Raw genomic sequence first — 18,945 nt, forward strand, 5'->3', positions numbered from 1 at the left:
ATAGTAATGTGCGTGACGGCAAAGAGGAAGAATTAGTTGGATTGCAGGTGAACATGAAAACTGTGTGGCCCTTGTGGGAAGAGTGGTAAGATGTCTCCTAGTGTAAGACGTAGGTTGTTTCTTGATATGCGCTATAAAGTCAGGATTTTAAAATATGATTTTAGATTAAATTTAGATATGTGATTTGAGATCTTAGATTTTTATAGAAAAACTTGATTTGAAATTTCAAAACAATCATTTTAAATTCTGAAAAGAAAAAAAATGGGATTAGAGAAGAGAAAATAGGAAGGAGATTACAATATGGGAAATTGAACCCTCACAGCAAGGAGGAAGTTCGGGTAGTCAACCAACACAGCTACAACGATTCCACATTGCAAAATATATCATGTTCTGTGTGAAAGAATTGTTTATGCCATATGAAAAAATTATATTAAATAATAACTTGTTACTGTTATTACTGACTAGTGGATCTTTATAAACTTATGTATATAATTTCGAAGTTCGTAATCACATATATTTATTTATAAAAAGAACATAAAGATATGCGACTATTGATGTGAAACATTAAGATATATTTTCATATGTTGTTTATGAATTATGCTTTACTCATTTGGTAAAATTGTATTAAAAAATGAAAATTTAATAGTATCATAACTTGTGCATTTTCGTGTTTATAAGAAAAATAATAACTTCATAAATTTAGCTTGCATGTCCAAATAATATTTCATTTAAATTTATTTAATATCAAAACATAATTTCATATTACATGTCTAAAAGAGCCTATAGTTAGGTAGACACAAATTGGAGATTTAAAGTTAACTTAGGGATTGTTTGCTCGTTGGTTATTGAGTAGAATTAACAAAATTACTTTGTAGTTTTAACAAAATTACTTTGTAGTTTTTTTTTGTCACAAATATGAGGAAAAATCTACGATAAAGTTATAAGTATATTGTTTTTTCTCTCTTTCCACATTAAAAAACAACATTGCTTAAATAATTTTTAAAAAAATTAAGGAATTTCATAGTGTAATATAATAATTACAATCTCTCTCGATTAATTTAATATTTACTAATAATTCCTTAAAATTATCGTCGTGTGATACATTAGTACGCTGTGATATATGGTAAATTATACACAGTAATTTAAAAACTGTTAAAATTAAAAGGGGGGAAAATTGAACATTTAAGTTTGTTATTTAATTCAGCTTAAATTACTGTAACAGATCATGAAGAAACATTAATTCAGCATATAATTCAATAACACTTTTAAATTTTGAAAATTCAAGATTATATCATCTAGGTTGAAAACATTTTTATGAATATCCACTTAAAAGTCGAAAATACAAATTTGATTGTTGGTATTATGGATGATACATGATGAATATATCAATTTTGATGAGACATTCGGGAATTTGGGTGAACAAATTACAGTATGAAAGTTACAAAATCGACGAAATCGTTGTTGGAGATTCAATTTCGTTTTCTAATCTCAAAGCAGCAATTGCAGCCGAGTTGGATATCGATGTATCAATGAAAGATATTGAAATTCGTTACAATGTAGAAGGTAACTCCTGTCCGATAAAGGTTAAGAACGATATGAGTGTTAAACTATATTTAGAACTAAAAAAATAAGCCAGGATTTTCAATGTATCCATTAAGTATTGACATAATTGAAAAGATTGGTGGTACTGTACATAACTTTGTTGGAACATGTGTAGAAGGCACAACACATGATATAGAGGCTTTGGCAATGGTTGAATCTAGTTTATTTGATTCGTATGAAAATCCAGAATTTGGAGTTACAAATATTATAATCAATTTAGATAGTCTAGATGTGAAGACAGGTTAGATATATAAGGATAAAGCAACACTTGTAGATGTGATGACGAAATATAAGATAAAGAACAACTTCAATTGCAAAGTAAAGAGATCTGATAAGCAAAGGTATGATAGTGTTTGGAATATATATATATGTTTACATGTTGTTTAAAATTAGTACATGAAACATTACTATTTTCTATGGAAACCTACATGTATCATTAGTTCATTGATATTTTAATTTATATCTGTTTTAATATATGATTCACTATTTCGTTAAGTTTATTGATACATTGAATTAACTATTTTGATACTTCAATATACTTGTTGATATAGTAAGGACTATATCAATTTAAACAAGCATAGCAAAAAGTTTTGATACGTGTAAAAATAATTTTCTTCAAAAATGGTAGATACTTTTGTGTAATTCATTGCTTGATTACTTTAAACATTATTGTTGAATATATTATATGATGTAATTGCTATAAGTATTAATATGCTTAAAAAATGTACGCAGCTATATGTTGGTATGCTTTTCAGACAAATGTGGTTGGACTATGAAGGTGTCATGCAGGAAAAAATCTAATATTTTCATTGTTAGAAGTTTCAATAGTGAACATACGTATCCGATGAGGGAGAGGGTATTAATCAAGGTCCAAGCAACAGTCAGATTTGTAAGTGGAGTTACTGCTCCAAAATTGGTCAATCATAAACGAATTTATACTCCGAAAGATATAATTGATGATATTAGAGAATATTATGTGGTTCAAATATCTTACCAACAAGCATGGCGTGCTAAAGAGCGTGCACTCTCCATGATTAGGGGAAAACAATCTGCAGGATATAGACGATTGTCGCGATACATACACATGTTAAAAACCGTGTATCCAAATTCTTATATAAGAATGCATAAGACTGAGGAGGATGAATTTATGAATGTGTTCGTCGCCTTAAGACCATTCATCAGGGGATTTAATTACTACAGACCAATAGTTGTTGTGGATGGTTTACATCTGAGTGGAGCTTACAAAGGGACATTTGTATCAGCAAGCACAATTGATGGCGCAAATATTTTTTATTATAGTTGTGATGTGTTTGTATATGTTACGTATCAAATGATATAATGTGTGTGTGTAATCAGGTTGCATATTTCCACTGGCATATGGTGTTGTTGACACCGAAAATGATTGTTCGTGAACATGATTTTTTGAACAATTCAAAAATGCATTTGGCGAGAGAAAAGATATGTGTGTTGTTTCAGATAGAAATGAGAGTATCATGAAGAGTTTGAGGATTGTGTTCCCAAATGTACCTCATTATGCATGCATCTGGCATCTTTGGAAGAATGTATGTGGAAACTTCAAAAGGAGCAGAAAAGCCATAAGTGATCTATTCTACTCTATGACCAAGACATATAGAAAGGAAGATTTTGATAAGTTGATGCTAAGGTTGATAGAATTGATCACAGGGTTAAGGAGTACCTTGAAGATGCAGGTTATGAAAAGTGGTCAAGAGTTCATGCAATAGTAAGCAGATGTAGAATGATGACTTCAAACATTGCAGAATGTATCAATGGTTGTCTTGTTGAAGCACGCCAATTAACTAAATTAGAATTCTTGTAAGAAGTTAGAATTCTTTTTAGTTCTTGGCATTGCAAAAACAGAGAAGTAGCATCATACAAAGGACACATAAGTGAGAAAATTTGAGGAATTGTTGATTATGAACGCAGCTAAAAGTTCAAATATGGAGGTATGTATCACTTTATAATACTTTATATTATATATATCTAATTCATTGTATCATTCTGCAGTTTGAACATGATTTTTTTAAAAAAAAATTATATATTTAAATTTTTTAATGTACACGGGTTGTTCCATCAGCTGAATTTATTTTCTCGATTTATGAAACTGGAAGAAGATACATTGTTTGTCTTGAGCGGAAAGTATGTTCTTGTGGTAGATTTCAACTAGATGAGATACCTTGTGCACATGCAATCGCTGTATTGAAAAAAAAGAATGTCACAGATATGAATCCGTATTGCTCTAATTACTACAAGCCTGATGCATTGACAAAAACATATGAAATTCGAATGGTACCAATGCCAGATAAGACAGATTGGTCAGAACCTAATAATGTGGTAGCCGAAACTGTGTATCCACCTAGATACAGAAAATCATCTGGACGACCATGAAAAAAAAATGCAGATGAAAAGATTTCGGTGAACACAAACTATTGTGGACAATGTGGACAAGAAGGATACAACAGAAGAACTTGTACTTTCTTCCCAAAAGAGAAGTGAATTAGTCGATGTTTCTAAGATACCAATATTTTTTTAAATGATTTATAACGCAAACATTTTATCATTTTCAGTATTCATTTCAGTTGCAATTTAAATACTTTTGGTTTTGAAAAATAAACTTATAAATAACCTGTGTTAATTAAATTTTAATTGCGCTTTTGATTATAAATGCTTTGTTATTATTGGTGTTGAAAATATATTTGTGTCAATATTTCTTTTTTATATAAATTTTATAATTCTTATGTTATACTATGAAATATAAATTCAAGGATTATTAGGTAACATATCGTACATGATACATATGCTTTAGCCAATGTATCATGTTCTTTTAATTCCAAAAACAAATGTGTGTTTGGGTAACGTAGTACACATGTATCATGTGCTTTACCCAATGTATCATTTGTATTTAATTAAAAAAACACTTATTGAGGTTACTGTGTACTTTACAAAGACTATAAATCATGTATCATGTGATTTATATTATTTAACTTGTGTAATGCTTTTTTTGATATGCTTTGCTTGAAATATACAGTAAATAACTTTACTTTTACAAAAATATCGCACTTCATACAACTATCCTATTCATTATAACTAAGTATCATGTAAAATTTAGTTTTCAAATAAACTATTTATTTTTATATTTAATTAAAAAAACTCTGACTAAACTTTATAAAACATGTGTGACGCTATAATATGTCTGATATTTATGTTTACTAGGCAAAAATACTTGTTCCATAATGTAACAAAAAAAATCTTCATGGAAATTGATAAATCCAAAAAAATAACATTAAAAACATCAAAATACTTGTTCAATTACGTATCAAAACAAGAAATATAACATTAAAACAATGTTTAATCATAAATGCTACACTATGTGAATCAGATCTTTTTCTGGTGGTGGTGTGTCTACGCCCCTAGATTTTGGTGGATCATCATTTTCACTAACGTATCTGCACTTAGCATTCTCGCTGTCATAACTCCACAACAATGCTCCATATCTTTGACGTAGGTATTCAGGACTAAAATCAACATATGATATATTGATTTGGTCACTCATATACTCGATAAATGCAGTAACATATAATCCACAGTCTCTACAAAAAAATACAGAATATAAATTAAAAACTTAATGATACATGATAAAGGACAAACGAAAAATTCTTGATACTTACAGGCTATCACAATTCTGTTTAGAAATGTCTTGTGCAAATTCAATCATGAAAGGAACTTGAGGCTCCAAAAGTGAACCAGTAATGTTGTCTTTGAAGGCATGACAATCACCAAATTTTGTGCACTCAGTTTCTTCAAAGAATCCAGTGTCCAGTAGGTAAGAAGGAAGCATTTTAGGCAACATTTTTATCTCATAAGGAAATGCTTTTTTACTTGTGTATATTGATGAGTCAAAAGCTCTTATCACCCTGTTTTTCAACTCAACAACAGCCAGCACCAAATGGAATTCTTGATCGCAGTTAATTGGGATGTAGACCTCATCTACAAGATGCCATGGTAAAGCAGTTGGGAAAACATTTGATTATGTTAATTAATGACCTCTCATATACAGATATAACTGAAGCGCGATCAACATATTCTTGTGTACTAAGACTATCATCATCATCGTCCATGTAATACTTATCATAACAATTTTTTACATGTGACATGAACAAGCAGTGGGTTGTTGTGTATCTGTATTGATCGATGCTGCAAAGTTTTAATTTTTTTACGAAGGTAGTAAAAAATTGCATCGATGTGCTATAAAAAAAATGAAAACATAATAAGAAATTATATACATCTAAATAATATAGAACAATATAATTATTAAATATTGATCATAAATTTTTCTAATTAAATATTATGATACTTCTACAGAATGTATCATATTATAATAATATAAGTGTGACTGGTACACATTTGATAATTAGTTTAAGATTTTCACCTCATCAATCCAACATTTGTTTGGCAGTGACACGGCATAGAATCAATTCTTGTTCATTGGAAAAGTAACAACAAAGTCTGTCATTGTAATCCAAAAGAAGAAGATTTTGATATGTATTTATGGTATAATGGGTTCCTACATATATGATACATAAGTTTGAGTATATGTACATGATACATAACAGTGACTTAATTTCAATTTTTGTAACCAAAGTACCATGAATTAGTTATATAAAAAATAATTACCCCAAACACTTGCAAAAATAATGTATAAAACTTACTTCTTGTTATGATTTTTTAGGATCCCCCTTGACAACCAATTTATATAATCCTCAATAAGTTTCAGTGAAAGTTGATCTGTAATGCCACATCCTTCGAACGGGAAACGGAGTCGAGCCATATCCTTCAATTTCTCTTTTCCCTTCTCGCTTGACCCAAAAGAAGTACAATATGGATATCGAATGTTTCTCGAAGGCATTCTATTTCTATGCGCAAGAGTGACTGAATCGGTTCTAACTCAAATCTCAGTTATTGGAATGTCAGTGGTTAATTGACTGTCGGTCAACAAGTACTGGCTGCTAGTTATATTATGTGGATTGTAAGAATATAATGGTCTAGCATTAGTATGATCTTTCCCCAAATCTTTGATAAGTGCATCTATTGCTGCTTGAGTTGATGACGATATTGTTGTTGAAGTGGAAGATTCATGTATAATATGATGTAATGATTTTTAAAATAAATTTGTGTGTAATGAAATTGTTTGTCGTAAAACAAAATTGAAAAAAATCTACGGATGCATCCATTGTTGTTTTATCGGCAAAACGTGAGGGATGTTGTGTTGAACATTGTCATCACCATCTTGCTCCATGATATGTCCAATTAAATCTTGGTACGATTGATGTGTGTCACCATCCTGAATATGCAGTTTTTAAATAAAAATTATTAATATAATTTGTGCTGATACGTAACAGTGATTATACTCACATCATACATAACATTGAGTATATGTGCATGATACATGATATCAACTAAATGAAAAATCATATACAATGTATCATAAAAATTACCTTTGGAGTATCATTGATTTGTTGTTCACCCTCGTTTACAGAAACACCAACACCATCCTCAGCGACATCCCCTGCATCGTTGATGACTTGATGTTCACCATATTTACCAGAAATACCAACACCATCCTTAGCTACACCACCCATATCAGAAAGATCAATCCGTATTTGCGGAGATGTTTGTTTCTCAGCCTGAAATGTGCTTGTATAAGCCTCAACATTGATGTTTTCCTTGCCTCGGGATTGCATCAACTGGGAGTGGTTTTTCTTTATCGATATAATCAGTTCCTCAAATTTCTTGTCAACCTATAAGTTATAAATACATTTAGAATAAAAATAAATTACATTTGATTAAAAATATCAAAATAATTTACTTACATAAGTTTTCAAATGTTCTTTCAACTCTTTAATATATGGAATTACATAGCTGACTTTCTGAGAATCTGCAGAACCATGTACATCAGCAGCCGGGTTCGGAGACACGTCTGGAACAGCACCATGTACATCATCAGCCGGGTTCGAAACACATCTGGAATAGAACCATGTACATCATCAGTAGTCGAATTGGGAGGCAGATCTGACATAAAAACGTGTACATCATCATCCGGTGTCAGAGACACATTTGATTGATCAGACTGACTCAGTTCTGACACTGTTTATTGTATAATCACTTTTTTTCTTCTTTTTGACGGTTGTGGAGTAGACGTATCAGACACTCTAGAAGATTTCCTCAATAACTGTTCGGGAGGTTTGGTGGAGAAATTATCAAAATCATCTTCCTCATTTGGTTATACTGAGGGTGGTGAAGAAGAAAGAGCATGTTAAACTTCAACAAGGTCAAAAGCTTAAATTTCCTCTGTTGTTGGGACAATGTTTGAACATGCATTCTGAATGTATCACAAACACATAAAAATAATTTAAATGTTAATACAATACAACATATTAAATAATTAAGACGGATCACAATGTATCACAAGACATGAATAACGATATTAAATAGACAAACTTAAAATAGTTTATTCTAATAGTAAAAATTGATTCAATTTTACTTCTTGGAAAATGGTAGACATAAACATTTCAAACTTTGCCTTATTAGACACAACTCTCTAATTGCACATTCTTGGGATTACATTACGTTCTTTCACAACAATTACAGAATTTAACTGGGATGCTCATTCCTATATCCATACGTTAAGTGCATATAACATCCCATATAATCGATATAATTTTTTGCTAACATCAAAATTCTGTCTAAGTGAACCGATGAGTTTTGAGAATGATAGCTGACCCCAAGGATAATCTTGATATCTACCATCTTCAACATTATAAATCCACAATGGTTAGCTGTATTATCAAGAGTAGAAAATACGAATGTATGAATAAAGAACAATATAGATATTTGGAATGCATCCTGACCGTTCTCCCAGTTACCCATCTTAAACTGTTGTACTAATCGATACTTGGTAACACTATTGACTGCACCAGGAAAATATTTTTGGAAAATCATACAATTAGGTGATTATGGGTATTGAAAATCATTGGTATTGCCTTTGACTTTAAGTCCAGTTTATATTCCAAATTCATCTATACCAAATTTTAGGATACACCCGTTTGAATGTCTAATATGCAACACATTAGGGTTGCTTTGTTCCAACTCTTACAACAACAAGCACTTAGTGATTTGGCCCTGAAAATTACATTTAGTAATATTTAAAAAGGGTCCAAAAATTGTATCCCTAAACAGTTGGATTCCATTCTCCCCTATATATTTTTCAAAGTCCTTCAGAAAAGTGTTGTTAAAATTGAAAGCAAACCTTATAGGATGTGTTAGTATCTTTTTTAACTTGTACTTGAGTGGCTACAATTTGAAAAAAAAAATAAATTTTAACGATATTGAATATAAATACTAAATAAAACAACTAATACTAAATAAACAACTAATACCTTACCGATACATGATATCAGTTTTTAATAATTCATATAGCATAAAAAACATATGATCAATGCATTTACTAAACACTATAACACACTGAGTCGATATGTATTAAACTAATTGTCTGATACATGATATCAGTTTTCAAAAATTCATAGTACATAAAAAGCATATGATACACATCTAATTCATGTATCAATGCATCGACTAAACACTATAACACACTGAGTCGATATGTATTAAACTTATTGTCTGATACATGATAACAGTTTTCAAAAATTCATACTACATAAAAAACATATGATACACATCTTATTCATGTATCAATGTATCCACTAAACACTATAACACACTGAGTCGATATATATTAAACTTATTGTCTGATACATGATATCAGTTTTCAAAAATTCATACTACATAAAAAATATATGATACACATCTAATTCATGTATCAATGCATCGACTAAACACTATAAGACACTGAGTCGATATGTATTAAACTTAAAGTCTTATACATGATAACAATTTTCAAAAATTCATACTACATAAAAAACATATGATACACATCTAATTCATGTATCAATGCATCGACTAAACATTATAAGACACTGAGTCGATATGTATTAAACTTATTGTCTGATACATGATAACAATTTTCAAAAACTCGTGATACATAGAAAATGATCTGACACGCCATTAATTCATGTATCATAAAATTAAATAAACATTATAACACACTATGGGATTCCTTAAATTTTTACTAATTTAACAACAATTTTAAAAGAAGTATAAAAAAGACATACCCGAAGCAATGTAGGCCTGAAAATAATGGTTGCTGGTGCTTTTCTCTTTTCTTGGTGTATTTTAGCAACCTTTGATTCAGATGATTCCCCAATATCTTTGTTTGAATCCTTTCGAACATTCATAGGATCATGCAAAGACTTTTTTCTATTTTCTTTCCAATTTTCATCGTCCGAATCATAAATCCTCCTATTTGTAAAAGGATACATTAATATGATGTAATAGAACGATGAACAAGGAATAAAAGAAGAAAAGAAGAACGATGATGGAGTAAGAAGAAGAAGAAGAACTAGAGACGGATGACGGAGTAAGAAGAAGAAGAAGAAGAACCAAAATGGTCCAATTTTCAGAAATTTCAGATTTTTGAAAGTCAAAATTGCATATTAAATGTTGTGAAATGCGTTTAATTAAAAGTAATAATTCAATATTCAAAAAGTGATCCAGAAGATTGAGTGTCTTAGTGGAGAAAAAAATAGGCATGATATTGGGAAAATGTGTGTTATAGGAGAGAGAAGACTATGTATCTCTAAACTTCTATTAAAATTTAAAAAAATGGAATTATGTAATATTTAAAAAAAATAAGGAAAAATTAGAAAATACTAAACTTATCATATTTTTCATTCCGTCTTGGTAATATACATTTATAAGTCACCAAGAAATTTATGTTTTTTATGCATAATAAAAAGTGGAATAACTAATTAATAACCTTTGTACAATTAACTTTTGCATTATCAACATGTACACCACTCTAATTAGCAACCAAACAAAATCCTTTAGTACCAAACTTTTAAAATTATGTATTCAATTTAACATTTATATCAGTTTTTAAAAAATAATCTTCATCCTAATCTATCTATATATTTTTTTTAATGGAAAATATTGAAGGAAGGGATGGGTTGAAATGGATTTGAAGGTTTGTTTGCTGGTTTGTTAATCAAAGAAAGGGAATCTATTAAATGTGATAAGTCTTTTCGTGTATGGTAATTCATTTTCCTGAAAATTAAAATGCGTAGTTATAGGGAAACAACAAAATCTACCCTCAAGACCTTAACTATTTTTATTTTTCAATTCCATTTACCCAAGTCATGATAACTTGATTGAATCAATGAATCATGTGATAGGAACAAAATTGAGATTATAATTTGGAGTAACCGTCTGCCTTTATTCTAGAAGTAACTACTATTATATTGTTACAATGTATGCAGATATACAAAGATAGAATCACAACATAACAAGTTAGCTTGGTCTTTAGTCGGTGGACGAGCCTCGTTAACACCCCCCCTCAAGCTGGAGGGGGAGAACACTCCAAGCTTGCATAAAATTCCATGATGAAGAGGACCAGCAAGGGCCTTGGTCATAATATCAGCGAGCTGGGCAGAACTGCGTACAAAATGCAATGAGATCAAATCTGAATTAAGACAATCACGAATATAGTGACAATCAACTTCAATGTGCTTGGTGCACTCATGAAATACGGGGTTCTTAGCAATATGAAGAGCAACTTGCCTGTCAGAAAAAAACTAGAACAAGAGCAGAAATGGACAAGTCGAGATCACCAAGTAATCTTATCAACAAAGAGACCTCAGCAACAACCTTTCTAAGAGCCCAGTATTCAGCTTCAGCAGAGGACAAAGAAATGATTGGTTACTTTTTACTCTTCCAAGAGATGGGACTTCCACCAAGTGTGATAAAAAAACCCATAACAGATTTGCGAGTAATAGCACATGAAGCCCAGTCAGAATCAGAAAATGCAACAAGAGACATGTCAGGTGTATCGGTGAGCAAAATACCCTGAGCAGGATCATTCAAAAGGTAGCGTAGCACATGGAGAGTAGCCATCATATGGGGCACCTGGGTTTTTTTTTGGGAGGAAATTGACTTAGGTGTTGAATTGAAAAGGCAATGTCTGGACGAGTGTGTTGTAAAAAATTGAGCTTGCCAACAATCCTCCTATACACATTAGGATCAGTAACAGGGGCATTCATATCCAAACACATTAGGATCAGTAACAGGGGCATTCATATCCAAAGTGATCTTAATGGAGGGATCCAAAGGGGTTAGAACTGGGGTAAAATCCTGACAATTAAATTCATTGAGAAGGTCAAGAGTGTAATTATGTTGACATATCAGATAAACCTGAGGAAGATGAGAAACCTCCAGTCCCAAAAAATAATGAACTATCCCTAAATCCTTGATTTTGAATTGATGATCCAAGAATTCTTTGATAGAAAGTAATTCAGCAGTGTAATCTCCTGCAAGAAGAATATCATCAACGTAAACATCCAAAACAACTAGAGAACCAGAATTATGTTTGGTGAAAAGGTTGTAGTCATTTTTACAAGAAATATAACCTCGGGACAACAAAGCTTCAAACAATTTAGAGAACCATTGCCGAGAAGCCTTTCGAAGGCCATAAAGAGACTTCTTGAGTTTGCAAACTAGAGGAGAAGAGGAAGCAGAAGATATAGTCAGGCCAGGAGGAATCTTCATGTATACTTCTTCATGAAGATCTCCATGAAGGAAGGCATTGTTAACATCAAGTTGAAAAATAGTCCAGCTTCTTGTAGCAACAAAAATAAGAAAGTACTTAATGATAGTAAGTTTGACAACCGGAGAGAAAGTATCATTAAAAGCAATACCTTCTATTTGTGTGTCACCTCTAACAACGAAACGAGATTTATATCTCTCGATGGAACCATCAGCCTACTATTTGATTTTGTAAACCCATTTGCAAGGAATAAAGTTCTGGTAAGAAGGAAGGGGAACAATATCCCAGGTGTGATTAGCCTCAAGAGCTTGAAATTCCTTTTCCATGGCCTCTTGCCTAGCAGGATGTGATGTTGCTTGCTGATAAAATTGAGGTTCATGAACATGTAAATCAATAACAGAGACCTTGGATTGAAGAGTGGGAGCCGGGTGGGGTAGGACAGATGAGCAAATATAATCAGTAAGGTATGAAGGAGGTTTACTATGTCTAGTAGATCGTCTAGAAGGGATAGAAGTCTGGGAGGTAGAGTAAGAAGATGGATCACATGAGGATTCAAAAATTTGAGGACTAACAGAAGAAGACACGGGACAAAGTGGTATATCCACAAAGTCTGGAATAGGAACTGAAGGAATAGGGAAGGAGAATCAGATTTATAAGGAAAAATATTTTCATGAAACATAATGTCTCTAGAAAAGAAAACATATTTGGTTACTAAATTCAGTAACTTGTATCCCTTTTTTCCATTTGGATAACCTAAGAATACCGATAAAATGGATCTAGATTGGAATTTATCTCTCCCTAATTTGGGAGAAGTGGCAAAACATAAACAACCAAAATATCTTAAGTGAGAATATGCAAGAGGCTGCCATGTAGTTTTTCATAAGGAAAAAGGTTGTTGAGTATAACGAATGGAATGCGGTTGATCAAATAGGTGGCAGTGAGGCCACATTCACCCCAATATGTGATAAGAAGATTAGATTGAAAAAGTGGAGTCCTAGAAACCTCTAGAAGATGTTTGTGTTTTCTTTCTACAACTCCATTTTTTTGAGGAGTGTGAGGAATGGTGGTTTGATGAAGTATCCCTTGGCTAGTGAAGAAATCAATAGCTTCAGAACTACATCCCAACTCATAAGCATTATCAGATCTAAATGTTTGAAATGAGGAATGAAAATGAACTTTGACCATGAAAGTAAAAGCTTTAAGAACTGAAAAAGTATTGCCTTTGCAAGAGAGTAGATGAGTCCAAGTGGCTCTAGAGTATTTATCCACTCGAGTTAAAAAATATCTGAACCCGTCATAAGTTTTGGTGTTGTATGGGCCCCAAGTGTCTACATGAACAAGTTGAAAAGGTGTAGTACTTTTAATGGCACTGTGTGGAAATGACAACCTCTGTTGTCTTGCCATAGGGCATATAGGACACATGAAAGGCTATTTCAAAGATACCTTATCAGAGAGGAAAGAAATCGACTTCATTTTGTGAAATGGTATATGACCCAACCATTGATGCCAAAATAGATCCATTTTATTCATGACATTGGAAGCAACAATTGAATGTGAAATAGGGGGTATAATGGGATCACAAGTTGATTTATCTACAATAGAAAAGACATTTGAAACAAGATTATTGCAGCTGGTATTAACAGTATTATTATAGCTGCTACTAAAATCATGAAGGACAGATGATACTGAAGTAGGTGAAGAAGTAGAAGGGCTGGGGGGAACAAATCAACATCGGGATGTAGATAGTAGAGCTTCCCAATGGGCTTTACCAAGTTCCAGAAGCCTCTTCTATAAAGGGCCCAGCAAAAAACAATTGTATTTTGTAAATTCAGCAATGCAATTAAGTTGACAAATAAGCTGATATATAGAGATTAAATTGAAATGTTGGCATGAGAAGAACATAAGTAAGATGATATCATGTCTAAGATGTAAGGAACCAGTGGATATAACTTTAACCTTATATCCATTAGCAAAGTGATAAGAAAAGGTTTAGGTAAGGGTTGGATATCAAATAGTAAATGTTTATGGGGTGTCATGTGGTTAGTAACTCCCGAGTCTAAAATCCAAGGATTTACCCCTGACTGTGAAGTTGCACAAACATGATTACCATTAGAATTTTCAGCATAACAACTAAACAAACCTGCAAAGTCTGCATAAGTAGTATTATCTGGGGGAGAAGCATCAGATGGTGATCCAGAAGAAATTTGGGCCAGCTGAAACATTGTCATCAAATGCTCATATTGTTCTTTGCTAAATCCATGAGATGTAGGCTCAGAAGGAGCAATAGAAGTAGAAGGAGAGATAGAACTCAACTGAACACCTGAACTCAACTGATCATCTACTTGAACACAAGATGCTGACCTTTTATTCTTCGTGAATTTGAAGTCTGGAGGAAAGCCATAAAGTTTGTGATACTTTTCAATAATATGTCCTGGTTTTTTGAAATACCTACACAATAAGGAGTTGACTTTTCGTTTTGGATCAGAATTCGCCCTTTGATTGTATGATCTACCACTGTTGGATACAGAAGATGAAGAGGATGGAGCAAAAAACGATGCTGAAACATTAGAAAAACTAGGGAAAGCAGAATTAGTCTTCTTTTGACTTTCATCTTGTTGTAGAAGTGAATAAGCCCTACTTATTGGTGGAAGAGATCTCATCATGAGACTGTTGATCTTGACAGCACAGTAAGAATCATTCAGTCTGTTGAGAAATTGAAATAGTCTCTGATCCTCTATAAACTTGACCAAATCCCCACAAGTGTAATCAGGTCCAACATAAGAAGAATTGAGTTCATCCCAAAGAGTTCGCAATTTGGTAAAATATGTAGCTATGTCCTTGTCCTTAATTTTTTATGTCTAGCAGCTATAGAATTAATACTATAATCAAATTATATTGTAACGAAAATTAGAAAAATGTTATTTATTCAGAATGAAAGAAGTATATATTAAATAATATAACTTTTAAAATATTATATATATATATATATATATATATATATATATATTAGATATTGAATTAATGACATTATTTGTAAAATAATGTGTTAATTAGAAATAAATAAAAATAACAATAACATATTGATGAAAAAGTGAAACATAGTAGGTGAATAGTAATTTTCCAAATTTAACTCTCAAAAAATGAAAAATATAGTATAAAATAAAGAGGACTTGAAGGATAAATTTTCTATTTCTCTCCAAATATATAGAATAGATACAAATATAGAGGTCGGTTAAAAATGTTATTTTTAAACTTTATGTTTGCACGAACATGTGGTTCAAAACTGCTAGTCCCCTTAGGTTGTGAAATGAAAACAAATAAACAATGTGAAAAAAGAAGACACAATACATAAATATGACTCTTAACTTAGTTTTATATGACAATTATAATTTTTAACTTTGGATGTGCATAAGTAGGCACTTAACTTTGCATAAAATTGTACAAATTGACACATTCGTCCTACATGAAAATTTTATACATCTTGTGTATATTATATCATGTACGACACTTGTGTCTACTTGTTTAATTTTATGCAAATTTATGTGTCTACTTATACACACTCAAAGTTGGATGACATAATTGTCCACCGAAGACAAGTTAAGGGTCATTTTTTGGCTACTATTGCTGAAGTCCAGCATCAGGAACAGCCTCAAGCTGGTGGCCCAGCCCAAGAAGTTGTTGTTGAGCCCGTAGAGACTGGAGTCAAACCTGAAAATGCGAACCAAGAAACTCAAACTGTGGAGCAGCAACTTGTGATCCATCCGATTAACCACATGTTGAAATTTTGACCAAAATGAGCTATTTTAAAAACCAATTCACCTAACTAATACATTTTTAATTTTTTTTGCAAACGTAGTATAAACTTACTTTATGGTACATTTTAGGCTTTATTTGATTTAAAAAAATTAACGCCGTTAAGTTAATATACATTACTGAAAGTAACGATTTTAGGTTAAAACGTGAAAGCGACCCATGTCTCTTAACCCAGTGACGTCGTTTTTGTTTTATTAACTTTAATGTTCAATTATCTTTGGCTGCTAAACCCTTTCGCTGTAAAAAAAGTTTTACAACAGTGATTGAAAAAACTCTCAGCCCCCATAAGTCCATTTTTGGTCGATAATTTGTGGACGAAGAGGAGGCGTGAAAGAACAAAAACACGAAAAGAGAATGAATAGGTCAAAACCTCATTTCGTGGATAAGCGGTAGCTCTAATATTTTCAAATCAATTTTGGGGATTTCTTATTATATTGAGTTTCACAATAAATTACGACTATAAATCTCATGAAAATCTTGGAATCAAGTTAATTTTTCTGTGTTAGAGCCTCGAGGTAGGTTTTTTATCTTACAAATTGGTAGAAGAAATGCTTGAATTTTAGAATTTTTATCTTCTCGTATTTATATCATTTTAGTTATATAGAATAATCACTCAAGAAATTCTAATATGTATGTTCTATTTTTATTTAATTCATGCATCTTGTTGATGCAAAGAGAAACAATGAAAAAAATGTTCACATGAAAATGGAAGGGAATACTATAACAGTTTGACCTAAAATGCGCCTCTACTAAAATTGAGTTCATTTTTCAATTTTTAATGAAATATTAGGTGACCGTACATTGATTTGATTCACTTGTTATATTTTGGACTAACGTTAATATTTAATTTACTTTCATATTGATTTTTCAGTTTAATAGATGCGTATATGACTGGTTATAGTACATACCAATTGGATCCCAGTCCACTTGGAACATTTGTATTAACTCAAAAATTTACCCACAGGTCACGCGATATATGAGATGGAAGTGTTAATATGATTTTAAATACGAGGAGGTGTGATGAAAAATTTTGAGACCTCGTAAAGAAATATTTCATTCATCCACGAGTCTTAGAAATGATTAAATTATCAGGATTATATGGTGTTTTTAAATCAAATATACCTTCTATCGATCGTAGCTTGATCACTTCACTAGTAGAGACATGGCGTCCCGAGACTCATACCTTTTACTTTAGGACGGGTGAGGCGATACTCATCTTGCAAGATGTAGAAGTGTTGTACTGATTACTTGTGCATGGTTATCCAGTACTTGGTAATGAGTCGATAAGGACCATAAGGGATTGACAAAATGTTTGTCAAAGATTGTCAGGTTTTATTCCACATCCTCAAGCAACCGTAGAAGCCTCAAAGTCAACTCCACTTAATGGGCATATGCTTGAGCAACTACAGTTACCTGACTTGGAAACACAAGATACGATCAATCAAATGACTAGATGTTACATGTTTTGGATGATTGTTTGTATGATGATGGGAGATACATATGGCAACTATTTAAAGCTTACATACCTTCCTATGCTCGAGGATATCAATATAGTTAGCTCTTATAGTTGGGGTAGTGCGGCAGTAGCATGCTTGTATCGTTTTCTCTATAAGGCCTCAAAGAGTAACCAAAACGAGATAGCTGGATTTCTACCATTACTTCAGGCATACTTAATAACTACATCAATTCTTTATAAATATTTCTTCTAGTTTATAATATCATAAATATATATTTATATCATATGTTTAGATTTGGGCATGGGAGAGAGTTATTATCCTCATACCTTAGGTAATAGCACAAAGGTGAAATAATTTTATTACTTGTTTACCTAGGGGTCTACATGCTATTAAATGGTTTGCACATTTTAGTTGGACTGATAAAAGCATGTGTTGAATGTTTTTAGAGATGCACTTGATTCCATGACAAAGGATAAGGTATGATGGCATACCCTTTTCTTTTAAAAAAATAATTATGTATTATTTTAGTTGAAACTCGTTTCTTTTCTCTTTATTTGTTTATTTGGGAACCATATTCGGATGACTTAAGTGAAAGTCAACCCGATTGATGTCGAATTGGACAAGACATGTGGCATGTAAGAGCTCCAATTTTTTGTTGGGATATCATCGAGGTTCACTTGCCTGATCGAGTAATGAGACAATTTGGATCAAAACAAAGGATACCAACTCCATTTCTATTCGATGCCACACATTTTCACTATAATCGTAGGGGCAGACCAAATACAAATAAGAAGTTGGAGCATGCACAATGATTGCCTCTTTGGAACAAATGACTTCAATATATTTGTGATGTCCGGTCAATCGTGAACCACTTCTATATGACGAGCCTTACCTTATTTGGTTTAGACAAATTACTCGTTTTGTTATCGGTAATCCTGCTCAGTGTCCTCAACAAAAAAAGGTTATGTGCTAAATTCAACGGCATATGAAACAATGTAATGTATTAGATTCAGTGTGTTTGTGATTTATCTTTTGAGGATAAAATTACTTCTTCTCGAAAATTTTGACTTTGGAAAATTGTCACCTATGTATTTTCTTAAAAAATATTATATAAGTGCTTCAGATTGATCTTTCTCTGAGCATATGTTAGAAAAAAGAATGGAAAATTTTTGTAAGAAAAAAACCTGATCTTTGTGTAGGTGCGTCATATTCATTCTATGGTTGATAGAGCAAAAGCACTTGGTGATCAGCCGTCAATGGAGGATTTAAACATATTTCATGCAATGGTCCGGAATGAAGGAGAAAAATGCTTGACATATGTGCACGAGGCTGCTAGGATTA

General features: G+C 32.0%; 1 protein-coding gene and 1 pseudogene across 1 annotated transcript; one reads left to right on the top strand and one right to left on the bottom strand.

The window, feature by feature from the left end:
• Positions 1–3,218: 3,218 nt before the first annotated feature.
• On the top strand, positions 3,219–4,116 carry LOC138347417 (uncharacterized; annotated as a pseudogene).
• A 6,845-nt stretch (positions 4,117–10,961) lies between these two features.
• Positions 10,962–15,182, bottom strand: LOC138347190 (uncharacterized). Its single transcript, XM_069294870.1, has 4 exons — positions 14,475–15,182; positions 12,198–12,284; positions 11,353–12,098; positions 10,962–11,226 (listed from the first exon to the last, which is right to left on the bottom strand). Exons 1-3 carry the CDS (start codon positions 14,995–14,997, stop codon positions 11,812–11,814), a joined length of 897 nt encoding a protein of 298 aa, XP_069150971.1. The 5' UTR covers positions 14,998–15,182; the 3' UTR covers positions 10,962–11,226; positions 11,353–11,811.
• Between the last annotated feature and the right edge of the window lie 3,763 nt (positions 15,183–18,945).

This window comes from Solanum lycopersicum, chromosome 3 (genome assembly GCF_036512215.1).
Source record: "Solanum lycopersicum chromosome 3, SLM_r2.1".
Taxonomy (NCBI): Eukaryota; Viridiplantae; Streptophyta; class Magnoliopsida; order Solanales; family Solanaceae; genus Solanum; species Solanum lycopersicum.

What these genes read in the sequence shown, in the direction of transcription:
- LOC138347190 (XM_069294870.1), bottom strand. Translation starts at nt 14,997, where the DNA reads ATGATGAGATCTCTTCCACCAATAAGTAGGGCTTATTCACTTCTACAA. An exon ending in TACTTATGCAGACTTTGCAG is followed by an intron (nt 12,285 to 14,474) that starts GTTTGTTTAGTT and finishes CTTCTCCTCTAG; the next exon opens with TTTGCAAACTCAAGAAGTCT. An exon ending in TGAAGCTTTGTTGTCCCGAG is followed by an intron (nt 12,099 to 12,197) that starts GTTATATTTCTT and finishes TTCTTCTTGCAG; the next exon opens with GAGATTACACTGCTGAATTA.